Source organism: Alternaria novae-zelandiae (assembly GCF_023758075.1).
Source record: "Alternaria novae-zelandiae strain BMP 2774 chromosome Unknown scaffold_2, whole genome shotgun sequence".
In the NCBI taxonomy this organism is placed as follows: domain Eukaryota; kingdom Fungi; phylum Ascomycota; class Dothideomycetes; order Pleosporales; family Pleosporaceae; genus Alternaria; species Alternaria novae-zelandiae.
In genome coordinates, this window is record NW_026056962.1 from 544510 (window position 1) to 561672 (window position 17163).

A 17163-nucleotide genomic window follows, 5' to 3' on the forward strand; every position below is an offset into this window, starting at 1 on the left:
TGCTGTTAGCCCCGCAATGAGGCCCATTTGGGCATGCCGTAATACGGACTCAAGCCGAGTTGTATACCCAGCTCTAATATCTCTACTATGAGTTTCTCGAATTAGGAGGTGATGAAGTCATGAGGTTATACCAGCGAAGACCCAGGAAGAAAGACATGCCCAGACATGGTAGACGCGTTCAAGAGTGGGCGAGTCTCTTCACTTATCAACAGCAATGGATACTGGAGTTGTGGTCTGGATAGTTATATTCAGTCTCAAGAGTAACGCCTAATTGAAATTCCGAAAAGAGCGACTGTCGCACTAGAAGTAGGAGAGGTTCGTCGACACGTAAGCACACAATCCAACACTGTTTCCCCTCTTAACATGCATCTCAGTCCAAGACCTCGATGTCATCCTAACCAAACTTATTCCGCAATCTCAAAGGCCTTCACCGACTCATCCAGGTACCCGTATCCTGCATTCGCTTTGACAGCTTCGACGAGAATTGTGGTGACATCAGTAGGAACGTCGCCTCCAATCCTAAAGTGACGGTGCTTGCGTTCGACCGCATCCCAAATCCCAGCTACATTGGGCTTGACGGAATCGACAGCCCTCTTCGCAAATCTCCCCTTTAGATGTTCGTCCCCACTGTGCCAGAGTGAGCCTCCAGTCTCCTTTGCACCACATCCTTCTTGACCACCACCGGTAGCCCAGCAGAAGTCTTCGAAACCTCCGCCACCACCACAGTAGCCTTCCGTCGTCACGGCGCATGGGTCGCCGTCGTCGCCGTTGAATACGGCGAATGAGTCTGGATCGCGGCCATCGACCTGGGTGTTGTTGAGGCCGCGACCTAGAATAGAGCTTGTAGTCTTCCAGAAATTCGCACAGCAAGTTTCAGCAGGAATGTTGCTGCACATAACTAAGAATTGATGTAAAATATCAGTAACTGGCTCACACTCAGCCTGTATGGGGGACATTGCTTACAGTAGGCGCCGTCAAGGTCGAGGTTGCACTCCGTGTTAGGAACGCTGTCTTCCCAGATGGCGAACTGGATAATGTCGACAGCATGAGCCATAAGAGGCAGAACTGCAAGGATGAGACTCTGAGTGTACATTATGAGTTTGATGGTACTTCCAGCCGTTTGTGTGTTTGAGTGGTGGTTGATGAGGTGAAGCGAGGGCTAGAAAGCTGATGTTGATATCTCAAGTCCTCATCGTGGCTTTATATACACGACTTCAAATATCAACCCACATGCTTTACCCATTACATCTAATCTCAAACGAGGAGATGGTGTTAGTAAGGCAGACTTCCACGCAGTGGTCCGTCCTCTACGCGACCATCGCGAAGGATCACAAGTTTACGCCCGTGGCGGAGGTCCACATGTTTTACCCACTCCCAGCGTCCCTCTTTGACTTGACGTCGCTCGGTTGCGTACGCGATATTTACTTGCTACGCAGGTCCTAGGCAGGCAGCCAAGAAATGATCTTCCGGTCGAAGCACGCATCAAGAAGCTAGTCTTTCACCCACGGGAACGGCTCAGTGACTGCACTGCGGCCTTGCATGTGGTCGGTGTTGAATCTGTTGTCGCGTTTTTGAGGCGGAGTCCACGGTTGCGTCGCGAAGGATCTGGCGCTAACGCAGCGAGGACTGGAAAATCCTAAGCACGGGGTAATGACCCCTATAGGACGCATGTCCGCTTGGTTCAATCAGCTTTAGCCGGTATAGCATAGACAAGTCGACGCCCTTCGTGTGCGCGGTCGCGGACCCGAGTTAGACGGCCGATTTGTCAGGCCAGGTTGTGTGAATGAACATGTTCGACGGGTGTATGATCTCCGTAGTCTGCACTTTCAACAACTTGTTACCAGTTGGTGTAACCGGGAGATTTGCACGGGTATGGCCGGGCCAGATCCTCGACAGGCCAACAAAGCAGTTGCAATATCGGTCTAGGCCATGGTCTCCGACGTATGCTGTCCTTGACAACGCTGTTCTTGTACCAATCGTCTTGAACTCTGCAAAGGTGAACAGAGTAACCTCCACGATGTAGTAGAATACCTGGGAGAGGCCTTGTCTACTGATGGCTGCTGAGCTCTCAAAGTACACTAGGGACTACGTTTCCGTTACAAGTTTGCCAGCCTGCATCTAGGATTAGTGTGACATGCCTACATAGGGTTTTAGACATAGAAATTGCGATGAGATGAGACACAGACGTCCCTTCTTTGGTAGCATCCCTTCGACTTCGTGTGCATGCAAGCAGTGTTTTATCGCAGCCCTTAAAGGACGGATTCTCTTCGCTCATCTTCCACAGACCGCTCTTGGTAAGATCCGGGATCTTTCTGATCGATGAGTTAAGCGTATCGCATTCGTTTATGTATCCACGTTGCGAATGATTGACGAGATGCCTCGGCAGGGTTGACGGTGTAGGCATTGCCGAGAGCCCATTCCGGATCCGCACTATTGGACGAGCACGCTGAGGAGCTCGCAATAGCGGGTTGATGTGACTTCGTTGCTTTCGACGCGGCATTTGATCTTGTCAGACACACGAACAGAGGCCTCGACGAGTGTGATAAACCCTCATGACCTAGAAGCCAGGATGGCTTCAGGCCGTGCGGCATTTATAGGTGATCAGCGTGATGTCTAGAGGCTGACGGTATCCCAGGACATAATCATTGATTGAAGCAGGACCCATTCTTGGAAGCAAACGGCAAGAGTTGGAGGGCCCCGTGGTGACTAAGCCCCGCGCCAACCAATCCTAGAAAGGAAGCCCCACCATGGCTGCCTCCAGCTCCCAAGGTCTCTCTCCATTTTGACTATTCTCTACCTTCTTTATTCATCAGCTCCTGATTTTCAAAAAGATTGCAAGATTGGAGTCCTTAGAGAATAATACGACGAAATGGGGGATGTGAAGATGGCGTATTCTACCTACGTAGAGACAGTCGGAGACATCGCCAAGTCTAACGCGGCAGCAGAACGCCAACGAGAACTTGAAAGTCAGCTCTGCTTGAGCCACACTTTGTCAAGTGGGAGTTTTCAATTTTGAGTGTCGTAAGCGCTCTTCCGAGACCCATGCTCATTAGTGCAGCCTTCTTTTATCAGTGCCCGTGTATTTGTAAGCACTGTGGACGCCTTACAGGAGTATTCCCACGAGTTTCTACTCGATCCTATAACTGCGGGAAACCTATATAAGTGCCTTCAAAAGCTATTAGTAGAAAAACGATGGCACGAAGAACGGATCCAAGGGATGATGAGTGGAAAAATGTCCAAGATGCGAAGAAGAGGAAGCAGATACAGGACCGATTGGCACAACGTGCACGCCGTATGTGTGGACCATCGCGCATGCATCATTTTATACTCATATAATGTAGGGCAGCGACTACGTCAAGCTCAAAACGAAACCAGCATATCGACATCGCGATTGCCTCAAACCCAACGCCCGGAATCCTCCACGAATGATACATCATCTGAGATCGCAATTAGATCCAGTCCAGACGATATCGCGCATCTCAATACGTCGAGATCACCCTGCCCACATTTCCAGAACGTAGAAGTACATTCTAGCGCACTAGAGATTGATTTAACGTGCAACCCCTACCCCCAAACTTGCTCAATACCTTCCCCACTAGCCCAGACCATGATCCCCTTGACCGTCTTTGCTGCACTCTATGCAAACGGCGACATCCAAGGCATTTCCTGCGCTACTACCTACTCCTCACGGACTCCCATGCCGAAGCCGCATATTCCATTACCTCTGCATCCAACAGAGCTGCAAATGATGATTGTACATCCGCGGTGGATTGACCGGCTCCCATTTCCGCGAATGAGGGATAGTTTGATAAAGCTGATAGGTGTGGTGGACGAGGAAGAGCTGTGCAAGGACTTGTTTACTATGCCGAGTTGGGCCATTGAGCCGGGATACGCATCCTGGGATCCTAGGGCCTGGAAGATGGAAAGGGAGTGGGAAATGAAATGGGGGTGGTTAATGATATGAGGGTATGGGTTACTGATGAGAAAATGCTTTGTTACACAGCCAATGAACCTAAGAGATCAAGAGAATCTCGCATTTATTTTACAGAGGCAGTCTTACTTCCACCGCAGTAGGTACCTGGAGATATCTACGCGGTTTCCATCGTTTGAGCTTGCGGTGTCGCTCAGCCGTCAACCTTCCTTCCTTCCCCTCCTTCAAATCGATGCTTCCCAATTTCCAACACGTCAATCTTATCACCCACCGCGACGGCTCCTGTATCCAATGGCGTGACTTGCATACCCAGACACGCATTCTTAGACCCCTCATCGATAACCCTGTAACTCCTCAACGTAGTCAGAGGCTCGTTCTTATCGGCTACAGCAGTTTTTGGGTCGACGTTAGGCAACTTGCACCTGGTCGTCCGACACGAGATGTGCAGGTTCATGGAGGATGTGGAATCAGATGAAGTAATTTGTGCCTGCTTCCAGTCGTCTTCGGCAAAGGCAGGAGGTCCAGTGATGTAAATGTTTGCGCGGAATCGCAGCGCGTCGAGGAGGGTAAGATGCCTTTGCCAGAGTTCTGGAAGTTCGGAAGAGGGATTGGGGAGCTTGGATGCTACGTCGTGGACCGAAGCGAGATTCAAAATATGGATCGGGTACTGTAGTACTATTAATCATAATGCCGTAGAAGGTCAGGACAGAATCTCCAAGATTCAGGCGCCTGGAACGGCAACAGCTGAGATCAAAGAATAGTAAGACATGACTGAAAAAATCCATACGTACCGAATCGTGCATTCCAATGACCGTCTCAAATCCAACATCCTCCTTTTTGGGCGCGCATTTGTGTACTTCCCGATACGCATTCGTGTCAATTCTGAAGAGCGCAATTGGATTTGCTGCACCAAGGGTATATCTCAACTTCTCGAAGACTTCGCGATCAATCTCCGAGCTAACATTGAGTGCAGTAGGGCTGTCTTTCCAGATACGCAAAACTTCGCTCCGATATCCCTTGCTCTTGATCCTCTCCGGCGAAGGGTTGAAAGGTACTCTGAACTCCAGCATCGGCTCCGATTTTCGACTCAATCTTGCCAACATGATTTTTCCATAGTTGATCAGACCCTCGATCGTGAAGTCGGTGTCGGGAGAAAAGGGGAAACGAATGACCAAGCATCCCTCACTTTTGACCCATTCTCCGTCTTCTTTGTAGCCTCTTGCGGAAGGATCCGGAACCCAGATCTCAGTGTCGACTTTAGCAAGGCGAGGGAATTTCCTTTGGGTCATAAAGTGCCATTCACTGGTCACCTTGCCGTCTAGCGTGGGCAAGCTCGTGACTTGCTGGGCGAGGGTGAACTGGCGATCATATTTCAGTCCTGTGCGATCGATGTCGCTCTTGCTCAACTCGACGGGTGCACCTGACTTCAGGGGGTAGACGAAGAGTGCCTTGACCGTCCATGGCTTCTCTAGAGTGGGGTCACCGCCCTTGGCATATCTCTTAGAATACTGATCCTCCAGGTTACTGCGTCCTTGGAGCCCGAGTTTCCTGCAACCGGCTGGCGGAGGTAGTGGCTTTGGTGTTTTGAAGGCAGCGAGAACAAGCAAAAAGACCAGAGGGGCGATACAAGATGCCGTCGTAAGGAGGACTGCCTGGAGTGTTATGTTGATGCCAGCTTCTTTGAGCATACCATTGGCAGCAAGTACGAAGTTTTCGACATTTTCCGCCATGCTGGTGTAGACGTTCACACGCTACTAGGGAGAGGAGTGTGGCGTGTGGTCAAAGGAGAGATCTAGAAGCTCGAAGATGCGACTCTTATCGTGAAAACATGCCAAGGTATAAGCCCAAGCAATATCGTCGGCGCTAGAACACACAAGGCAGGTGTGCTTGAACGAGTGAAAGACCAGATCACCCAAAACGCGTCTCTCCTGGGGCAGTATGTTTGTCGAGAGAAGGAAGCAAGGCATGTGGAAGTGAGGAGAGGGTGCGAGTCATGATAAACCGCGGCCCGCATTTGCTCTCGACAAAGTCTCCCGAACACCCACCATACGCACCTTCTACCTACACGAAGGCTTTCTCGACCCCATCGCGCACAGGGCAAGCAGAATAACGCGAAACGTCATGCACGTCAACGCGAGATCACGAGACTACCGCACCACCATCGCAATCCGCTGAGGCTCGACCGCAAGCCACGACACACCATGGCCAGTGAAGAAGCACCCCAGCTGTCGCCCTCGTCGCGTAGGCAATTGCTCCTCTCGCGCAGATGGCATAGATAACTGACACTATCACAGACAGGCTGCCCACCGTCTCGGCATCCCAAGCCCTCCAAAGCCTCCATGCGCGCGGAGCCCGCACTGTATCGACGGGCCTGGCACAGCTCGACCAGGTCCTCTCACCGCCGAGCCTACCGGGCCACCATGTCTCGGGCGGATACATACGCGGCAAGGTGACGGAGATCTTCGGCCCGTCCGGAGTCGGCAAGACAGCATTTGGGTAATTGTGCCTGCGTCACAGCTTCACAAGAGACGGCGGCTGAAGGGTTCAAGGATACAGGCTGCAGTCTCTGCCCTGCGCGAGGGCCAGCGAGTGATATGGATCGGTATGTATATGTCCACAACTGCGGACCAGGGCTAATTGATTGCTTGCAGACGCTGCCTGTGCGCCTTTGGTCAAGCATCGCGTCGACGACATGCTCACTGCGCAACCCGATGCGCCCGGTATCTCTCGAGATGAACTGCGTGCTCATTTCCACTACTTGCCCATGCCGACGCTTGCCCATTTCCTGGCGCTGTTCATGCACGCGCCCGCTGCCTTTCCTCCGCACGGCACCAGCCTGGTCGTCGTAGACTCTCTTGCAACCCTCGTCGATAACGCATACCCCCGCAATGTCGACGACCGCCTACCCAAAAACAAGACAGATCAGGCACGGTGGGCTGCGGGACGTCGATATACCGTCATCAACGAGCTGATCGCCACACTTACGCGCTTCGCTGCACTGCACGACATCGCCCTACTAGTGACGAGCCAGACCATTACACGCATCCGTGGCGCTTCACGCGCATTGTTGGTACCGGCAATATCAGGGATCGAATGGGAGAATGGCGTTTCTACTCGTCTGGTTCTCTTCAGAGACTGGCCCCGACACGCCAAGGCCAAGAGCAAGGTACAAGCCGACAGCTTGCAGAAAGCGCGATTTGCTGGCTTGGTCAAGGCGAATGGTGTAGCTCTCGCGGAAGAAGGCAGTGTGGGCAACGTGGTATCCTTCACCATTGACCATGTGCGTCGATATACTACCTGCAGAGCGTTCATCTACCACGATGCGCTCCAACATCCTGTGCGATGAGCTCCCGCTGACGCTATACAGCACGGTCTTTGCGACATGAATGTAGCAGCCGACGATATTGCAACCCCTCTGTTCGTCCCAACAGAAGCCAGACCGCCTAAAAGATCCTTCGCCGAGATCGACGAGGACGTGGCTCGAGAACCAAATTCTGATGAGCTCTATGGCTGGATAGAAGACGATGAAGTCGCCACTGAGGGGTTGTTGATGGATGAAGCAGCCGTCAACGAGAACGACGCTGTGGGACCTCGCCTAGATGTTGTCGCAGAGGGCCATAAGAAGAAGGTAACACGGACATCTACGCTTTGATTGTAGGGGCACCAGTCCACCCTACACCTCTGCCACAGTCAAGACCCGCCAAGTTATTGCTCTGTCGCGACGCGCGTTGCTCGTCAGACGTGTTCTGCTTACATCTGGGGTAAGCTCGTATGTATCTCCCTTCTCTTCATATGCAAGGTCTAAAAACTGGCAAATCTACCAGTTAGAACGTAGATCTCGCATTTCCACCGATGATACAGGCCTCCGGCCCGCGGGAATGGGTCTCGCTATTCAGCCGTGTGGGGTCATACAGTGCACCCCGGAATGAACACCCACACCTTGTCTCCGCACCAACCCGCATGCTCGCCTGCATTCGAAGCGCTCTGACATCAGCACCGAGATGCGTCTCCGCGCGCTACGGTCAAACACTCTCGTTTCCGCGTAATCCAGCTCGGGCATGTACGTATTCTTCCGGCGGTAGATTTGCTTCGCATCCGTCCTCCACTTATACAAATCCGGACACAGAGCCTATGGGTGTCGTCCCCAGGCTAGCGGTATCCACGAAAAGCAACAAAAAGCAAATGCACAACACAAGCCTCATCAGCCTTTACACGTGCATGCATCACCCCGGAACTCCGGTGCTCACAGGGATCGGGGAAGCGCCCGCAAACCCAAAGCCCTGGGTTTCTCACCGGCAAAAGTCGTGCTTCTTTTGGATGATGATGGCTTGAGGCTTCGCGAGTCCGGGGTCAGCGGGGTTGGTGTGTCGCCTGGGCGTGGGGGCTGCCACCTACCTGCTTGTTTCACGTTCTGATTGCTCGTGGCAGACCACCTGACCATGTGATAGGCATTTTCGCGACAGTGTTATAGCAAGCCACTGATACAATCGCATCTGATTACCCCACGGGGAGCATAGCGAACTACACAATCCTGCCGGAGAAGCACCTGCTTCCAATGTGGACTCCGCAGCAAGCGATAGTTCATGTTACTGTCCTGTCGCCAAGGGCGCATACGTGAACGAAATCTAGATTTACTTGCTCACCGCCAGTCAGCCACACAAACTGCACAAGAGATGGTGATCTCCTCTTTCCACAACAATCAGCATCTGTCATGCCAGGCAGAAACAGCTTCAACGCATATCATCGGCTCCACCAACAGCAGGGGCGTCGTTTAACGCCAGATGCAGAAGGTCCTTGCCTTAGTATCAACCGCGCAATGTCACTCCTTCCCCACGCTTCTCCACAAACGCACTACGCTTCGCTGGTCACCGTTGATCCCTTGCCCTGATGGAGGCGGAGGCTGCGTGAAGAGACGGCATTCACGGCCCTAGCGGGCGACTGACACGCGGTATCCGGGGCCGACCCGCCTGTGAAGCAAGATGTTCGCTTCGCTTGGACGCCTGATGTGGGGATCGTGGTGTTGATCCTGAATCTGGTGTTTGGAGGTTTGCAACGCTGTTGCCTCTTCGAGTAATCCGTGAAAGGAGGTGCAGAGGAAGACGGCGTGCGTACGTAACGGTATTGTTGGTCGGGTAACGGTGTCCGAGATGATAACGTAGTGCACACTGGAGGATGGTGATAGCGGCTTCGTATGTTGTTCTGCAATATGCATGTTAAGGCGAACTTGAATTTTAGGAAAGAGAGGCTAGTGACTGGTGTCAATGCGATGAGTAGTACCTACTTTGTTGTCCGAATGATTCGTTTCTGATAGTAATTACGCGCTGTATGAGTATGGGCTGGCGGTATTGATACTTGCTGCTTATAAGACACTTGATACCACGGCCTGTATTGCCTTTTCTGTACATTTGCTAGTACCGGTAGTCAGCAACCCGCCTATGAACAAGATGTGCTCCTGACTTAGATGTATCTGGCTGCTACAAGACACCGCATGGCGTTGTCGTTTATAACATAGTGCTCTGGTGGTATTACAACAAGCATGCGAATCGACGCGCTTACAAGCGAGGGCAGTATTGCACCGCAGGAACATGCAGATCGTGTAGCAAAACATACTTTATCGATTGCTACCTTTCTTGAACGATTATTGTTGCCTTAGCCTTTAAGGACGTAAGGGATAGATAGGTATAGTGCAAGACCATACGCAAACACTAGTGCGAAGCTGAGTCGCTAGTAAAACAAAGTTGAGTAAGACTTTGCACCGAGTGCACATTTTGGTCCTGTTAAACACAAAGGTGTCAAAGTTAACAAGCGGAAGCCGATCTATGGCTATGCAGGCGCCTTGGCTCAGTTGTCATACGGACTAAAGTTCGACATGAAGTGGGTATGCACAAAGGTCTTTGCTGACTGGGTTTCTATCTCCCGCGACAAGCGGAACGGAAAGACACCAGAACCATCCAAGATTGGTACTGAGCGCAGCTCATATCAACATAGGCGCTTGCACAACAGCTCAAGCATGAAATGAACTCCAGTGCTGCGCGGGCAGATATGCGAGACGCGTTCGCCATCGACAAACCAGGCCGGCGTAATAGCGTGCACTCAAACAAAGACCATTAACATCCGAAACAGTACTATGTGGCTCTATAGTACCCGAACGGACAGAAAGAGGATGAGGTCACGAGGGACCAAGCCATCAATTAAGGACATCCCCAGTCTGTCAATCGTGCTCGTGAATACGAAAAGCCCATTATATCAATTGGTAGGCCACTTCCGATCGACCAAAGACTGGAAGCCTCCGTAGTGTACCATCTTCTGTGTTGATCCTCATCACTGTACAGCTGAGAGCCTCGCAGCGGCCCTCGTGTAAGTAACTCTATCCCCGGCCTCAGAAGTTGCGATCATCCTGGCATAACGCGAATCTCCCCGGGGCTAAAGGCAGATCGACATTCTCCCTTCATCCGCGGGCTGCATCCGATTGATTGTTCCCAAGATCACGATCGGGGCTTCGTAGATCCATGAGGGGTTGCTAGTGAAATGCTCTGGGGCATTAGAGCCTGGAGAAGCGCTCAATAATTGCGATAGGAGGTCTATTGAGTTTGTCAAGCGCAGCAATTGCGGACAAGACGACGATCTTTATGCAGACTTGTGGAGATCGTGGTCTGACGTAGGATCGACATGTGACTGGAGATTTGTTCATGTTGGGTGACTGCATTAAAGAAATTTGCAGACCTCGAATTCCGCCATCGGTCCATGTCAACCCCAGCTATGCAGCATTCGTAATCTGTTCCCACCATCTGTGCACTGGGATTGCCACCGAAGCTTGGCGTGATGTACTGGGGTCGTCGCGTCGTTGCGTCTTGTCACTATCTTTGAAGACGACAGACTGACATCGAGTAGTGAACAACATGACCACTACGGTAAGTCTAGGCAGAGAAGGTCGGATCTGATGAGGTGGCGGTATCATCGAAACAAAACCCCTGGATCGCCTTCGCCTCGTCTCGGTCCATGAGCCACTGTCAACGGTGCGGGGCCCCAGAGCCCGACCCGTAGATCAACCGATACTATCGGGTACTGTTGGCTTTGACGCGTAATGGGGTCTTCCAGACTTGCGAAACACGTCAGTACAATGGGCCAAAGAAACCCTGGGAATTCCAGTCTGAAGTCATTAAGCGCTGCAACAGTTGGTGAGTGTCAGGTCTCGCTGGGCGATGAGAAGGTAAAACCCTGGCAGAACTGGTCCCACTGCGCAACAGCTGTCAGTCACCCAGGGGATTGGAAGGTCGACGGGCACTGGTCCGACCGACGTCGCAGATGGCAATCTGCCAGGACAGAGGTTGCTTGGAACTGTGCCTCGGCCGACGTTCGCTGTCTTCACGAGCGAAACGCATGGTGGAAGAACGTCGGCATAACTAAGCTGGAGTTGTGCTGGTTTCGGGTCTAGCACTGTGACGTCTGGAAGGACAGTGCTTCTACAAAAGCTTCCACAAAGGCGTACCTTGCATATCGGAGGTCCAGAAGCAGCTAAGACGTCACCGAGGTGGAATTGAGCGGAGCCACAACTCCAGCGACATGCGTTCCGAGAATCTCCGATGCCACGTTTACCACAGAAACAGCTCCTGGCTCTGCTGGCGTGAGAAATTTCTGTCGGCTCGGCATAGGCGTACGCTCGGAGGAAGCGCCACAAAGCGGGGCGAGCTATCGAAGGGCTAGCAGTACTCAAAAATTTCTCGAACAAGAGATAAGAATAGCGGACCCGATGTTGAAATTGCAGCGTAGCATTTGCATCAGTGCTCTGCGACGGCATCGGCGACTTTAAGGGACGTAGTTAGAGCCGTGAAGCAGTTCTCACATTGGCAACAATACCAAGGAAGTAGGCGTCATAATGTTCGGGACCGCCGGTCCGTTGCAAAGGTCCCCCACGATCTGCTGCAAAGCCACTCACAGGGGTACGGCAGGGTGCGTTGGAGATAACGAGCAGCGGAGATGGGCTGCGGGACCGAGGCGGAGACCACTAGTCAGCGAGGGGCTGCGATAAGTACGGAGTAGGGAAAACTCGTCGCACAGTATGAGCTGATGGTGAAGCCATGCTGATGCTGCTTTTGCCGATGCATCGTCAGTTTTGGGCACGTCTCGGCAGAGATCGCCCTCGCCCTGCGTTGGTTCACCGACTCGCATCTTCATCTGTGACTGTGTGAGTGCACAGGCCGGGAAGACGCATAGAAGGCGGGCCGTAGTATAAGGCAAGGTGGCCGGCTCGGTAGCACGGGGCTACTCGGCTGCGCATGTGCTGGTGTGTAGATGCTGCGAGAGATATTGCGATGCTGTGCGAGGCACTGCAACGAGGGGTCTCGGGGCGACATGGTGGCTCACTGTTGCTTGCTGTGCCTGCCGTACCCCAGGAAATGATCCCCCACAGCCATGGACGCGTCTTGGATCAGCCCCCGGGCTGCGGTGGAACGCGAACAAAGCCAGTGGGTAAATCAGGTGTGCTGCGTGTGTTGGGGAGCGTTAGTGGTCGTCGGCCAGGGCCAATGGGTGGAGGTGATTGCGGAAGCGCTCAGCACAAGTAACAGCAGCGGGGATGCATGGCCGGATCCCTGAGGGTGGGTGAATTCCGTGGTGTTGTGCTGCGGTGTAGGCAGGCACGGAGGAGTCAGGGCCACGAGGGGCAGGCGCACCTATGGCTGAGGAAGGAGCGCCTGTGGCCGCTGAGGAAGGCGCATCCATGAGATGCGGGAGCACAAACAAACCCCAGATGTGTGACGTCTCGAGCACCCCATACAAAGGCCGCCGTCTCCTTATCTCTGTGCCCCAGCTTCGCGGCGCCCATCACTCGCACCGCAGCGCCCGCCCACCTCTCCGCAGCGACGTAGCACCATCTGACCTGCTGCCTCACTCTGCCCACGTACGCCCACTCGGTGTCCTGGCCTCATCACGAGAGTTTGGGGGCCCCGGTCTGCTGCGCACACCTGTACTGTAGCCCTCTGCAACCTCTCGCCGACACTCACCGCTGCAAAATTTCAGCTGCAGAATTCTCACGATTGCAAATTGCATCGTGCGCTCAACCAACTGTCGCAGCTCCACCGGCGACTGCGCCATCAAAACCAGCGTCGGCCCAAGGCAAGTTCCGCTGGGTACTGCGCCATAGCATCCCATCCCCCATCTCACCCGCGCCCGCCCAAAAAGGCCTCGGACGCACTCAGGACTCGCTCCAGCAGCTCCCTGCACCCGCTGCACGCTCCTCTCCGCAAGTCATCACGCAAGCGTTCAAGGGCCCGCATTTCTTGATACGTCTCCACGACTCGAGCGCCCCCCGAAGGAAGCCAAGCCGCACTGGCGCACCGCGTTTCTTTCTGCGCTTGCTCCGGCATATCCTCGCCCGCGTCAGCACAGACAGCCCTGACGGCCATCAGTCGACCCCCACACGCCCGCCTCGTTGATCCATACATATATCCGAGCCCCCCATCATCCCCCTTCCCCAAACTTTCACCCTCGGTCACATGCAATCCAACTCTGCCTCGACAGGTTTCGCCAACCTGCTGAACCCCGACACGTCCTCCCAACAACAGCACCAACTACCCACTACCACCCAACACTCCAACTCCATGGCTACTGCTACCGTGAGCCTCATGGCTCCCCTGCTGCAAAACGCCCCGCAGCAGTCGGACGAGCCCCGTCAGGATCTCCCCAGGCCCTACAAGTGCCCTCTCTGCGACAAGGCATTCCACCGTCTGGAACATCAGACTCGCCACATTCGCACTCACACTGGAGAGAAGCCCCATGCCTGCACTTTCCCCGGCTGCACAAAGCGATTTTCTCGCTCCGACGAACTTACTCGGTATGTCACAGCAACCACGTCTTGCCAACTTCCAGCTAACTCTCCATAGACACTCGAGGATACACAACAACCCCAACTCACGGCGGGGAAAGGGCCAGCAACATGCCGCTGCCCACCAGGCCGCTGTTGCTGCCGTTCAAGCTGGCCTTATGGAGCCTGGCTCTGGCCTTGCGCACATGATGCCCCCTCCATCCAAGCCCATCTCCCGCAGTGCTCCAGGCTCTCAGCTTGGCTCACCGAATGTGTCACCTCCTCACTCATTCTCCAACTACTCGCCAAACATGGGCAACGACTTGGCAGCGTACCACCAGGGCGGCTTCAACAGCAGTAACAGCAACAGCCCCAGCGGCTTATCCCGCCCCATGGATCTGCTGGCAGACGCAGCCTCAAGACTAGAGCAGCGCCCTGGTCACTACTCGCACTCAAGTAGACACCACATCACGAGCGGCTACCATCCCTACGCCAGCCGTCTGCCTGGCCTCTCTCAGTACGCGTACTCGTCGCAGCCAATGTCAAGATCTCATTCACACGAGGATGACGACCCGTACTCGCACCGTATGACAAAGAAGTCGAGACCAGGCTCGCCAACGTCGACTGCTCCTCCCTCGCCGACTTTCTCTCACGATTCTTGCAGCCCCACTCCTGACCACACCCCACTCGCAACTCCTGCGCACTCACCCAGATTACGCCCGCACGGCTTCAATGACCTCCAGCTTCCTCATCTACGTCATCTGAGTTTAAACCAGAACTTCGTACCAGCTTTGGCGCCCATGGAGCCATCTACAGATCGGGAACAACCTTACGTGCCCAGTCAATCTTCCGGGTTGCGCATAGGCGACATCATCTCAAAACCAGAGGGCGCCCAGCGAAAACTGCCGGTTCCACAAGTACCCAAGGTGGCCGTCCAGGATCTCCTCAATGGCCCGAGCAATAGCGGCTTCTCCTCCGGCAACTCCTCGGCGACTGCTTCGTTAGCCGGTGAGGACCTGTCGCATCGCAACTAAAACTTTCAACTCCACTCCACTCCACTAGCATGGCATCGGCGTTCTCTATCAGCATTTTCGCATTCCGTCATTCACGTTAGCAAGCGATGAGATTAGACATGGACAAACTTTCATGAGGAGTAATGCTTGCGGCATTTCACGATTTCTGTTACATCGCAGACCCCACCACCCAGATAGACCTTTCTTATTTGTTTTGTTGGATCCAATACCCCGCGAAGCCGCATCTGGCGATTCGCAATCTTGTATAAGTTCCACTCAGCCTTGTTTCATCGGCCTGGCTGTTGTGAGGGAAGCGCCTGCTTATTCGCAGTGCCGAGATGATTAGACAGTATCCCCCAGCTTGGCGCTTAATTGAAATACCAATCCACACTTAGTCACTCTATCTGCATTTGAGCATGTAATTACGAGATGGTTATGTTAGGGTGAAGCATGTCGCTATGCGTGACGTGATTTAGCACCATGGTGATGCAAGTAACGAGAATCATCAGCAGGGAACCAAGCATACTTGCATACACAACCCGGAAAGGTGGAATTTTCCAGCCTATCTTTCTAATCTCTCCACACTGCCCAACCACCACGCCCAGTGTTTCCCCGCAGATAAGTTTTGTCGATTGTCTGGTACACCCACAAACAAATCTTACGATACGGGTCGGACCAACAGCACTCAAACAAGACCGGCATTTCCCCACATTCCGCTGTCTGGTACTACCACACTCTGTCCCGAACACGATCCTCTCCTACGCATGGTGTCTTACCCCGGAGCAGGTAGGGCAAATGTGCGGTGAGGAGAGGCAGGCTAGCCACCCTCCCACCCAACATATCCAGACATGTTTCATTTGCTCACTCATCTTGTGTGAGCAGCTAATAGCTATTCTTGTCCCTTTCCGCATTGTGCGATAAGCTCCGACCCATGACGACTCTGGCACGCACACCTTGCGGTACTGGCGCTAGCAGAGCGATGACACGAGGGCCCTGAAAGTTTTTTTTTGCGGAGAGGACGGAACATGGGAGGAGTCAGACTGTGGAGTACGTGGCACACGCAATAATAGTGGCGCTTGCCATGCTTCACTGTCGCAGTCCGAAACCGGAAGGCGCCTTGGTGCCAAATGGACAGAATCAACAACGTTGGCAATCTCCGAGATGCTTTGGCTGGGTGACATCCTTGCGGGGATCTATCGAATCGTGCTGGCTTATCTCTGGTCCTCACCACAGCACGAATCGCGACTTGGCTATCGGCAGACGCCGCGTTTCCATGTGAGACTATGCGATTCGACAGCCTCCAAGCGACTCGTCAGATTGTATGTCTCGGATTTGCAAGTGCGAAACTCCCATAGCCTATCTTCACTCGTCACATTTATTTCCCGCCGGTTGATTGAGGCGATCATCTCTGGTACACCTGGGCATGCACCCCGGACTGCAGAGTGCAGCAGCGCCGTCATTACTCCACAGCGATGACGATCGTGACAGTCTCGAGTGTGCGAATCGGCAGGTCTGGCGGGATCTTCTCCGCTGGCTGAGCGCTAGATATTGCGGCGTTTGAACAATGCCCAGGTGTCGGGCCGGCGGGCGCGAAGCGAAGATACATACGTCTCTGTATACAACACCTATCAACACGACCAACAGTAGGCTTGCATTTCGAGCAGCGAGACGCACCAGACCAGCACGCCGCAACCAGACGGCGACATTTGCAGGAGGATGGAGCTGGCAAGCAGCTTCAGCATTACCACGCGACTCCGGCACATGCTTTGAATTGTCGACGTAGCTCCGCCGTGGGTTACCCGTTACAGAAGTGCAGTGCACGCCAATCTGCTCACGTACCTGACCATCGTGGGCCCTTAGCTCGCACGCCTTGTCCCGATGTCGACTTGGCAGCTAGATCCGCCCCTCTTTCTTGTCAGCCCAGAAAAGCAAAGATAACGCACGACAAAGGGGAAGACAAACTTCTGTCCCACAAAAGTACTCTCCATTCACCCCAGAGAACACAGCCGGCGGGACAAATACCACACTCTACTAAGCCTTCCGCCCCTTGCTTGCTGACTCGGGACCGCATAGCAAAGGGCGTCTAGCGAGCTTCTAGAGCCGCCCATCCAGGCCGCGAATCCATCCTAAGTACCAGAATCGCTTACTTGTGGGGTCTCCACACTGGCAATCCGGACCTGCCTGAGCAGGAAATCGCGGCGGTTAAGGCTGGCGACATGCGAGTCACACACATAGTATCTTGGGGGTGGATCACTTGTGCAAACGTACTCGCGTCGAGGAATGCATGCTGCCGACAGTAAATGCACCAGTCAGAGGGAAGGACGAGGTGTCGTGGACTGTGGAGAGGATCCCTTCTCCACATCTCGATCATCGCATATACTTCCCGATACAGCTGGGTTTCCGCCAATTGTGCAGTC

At 53.7% G+C, this 17163-nt stretch overlaps 3 protein-coding genes across 3 annotated transcripts; 1 reads left to right on the forward strand and 2 right to left on the reverse strand.

The window, feature by feature from the left end:
* Nucleotides 1–404: 404 nt before the first annotated feature.
* J4E88_001225 (uncharacterized protein) lies at nucleotides 405–1093 on the reverse strand (the record flags this gene model as incomplete). Its single annotated transcript, XM_049394895.1, has 2 exons — nucleotides 405–829; nucleotides 964–1093. The coding sequence occupies 2 exons, from the start codon at nucleotides 1091–1093 to the stop codon at nucleotides 405–407; spliced, it is 555 nt and encodes a 184-aa protein (XP_049258759.1).
* A 3031-nt stretch (nucleotides 1094–4124) lies between these two features.
* On the reverse strand, nucleotides 4125–5661 carry J4E88_001226 (uncharacterized protein; the record flags this gene model as incomplete). The annotated part of the gene is made up of 2 exons (XM_049394896.1): nucleotides 4125–4598; nucleotides 4723–5661. The coding sequence occupies 2 exons, from the start codon at nucleotides 5659–5661 to the stop codon at nucleotides 4125–4127; spliced, it is 1413 nt and encodes a 470-aa protein (XP_049258760.1).
* Nucleotides 5662–13425: 7764 nt separating this feature from the next.
* J4E88_001227 (uncharacterized protein) lies at nucleotides 13426–14767 on the forward strand (the record flags this gene model as incomplete). Its single annotated transcript, XM_049394897.1, has 2 exons — nucleotides 13426–13763; nucleotides 13813–14767. 2 exons carry the CDS (start codon nucleotides 13426–13428, stop codon nucleotides 14765–14767), a joined length of 1293 nt encoding a protein of 430 aa, XP_049258761.1.
* Between the last annotated feature and the right edge of the window lie 2396 nt (nucleotides 14768–17163).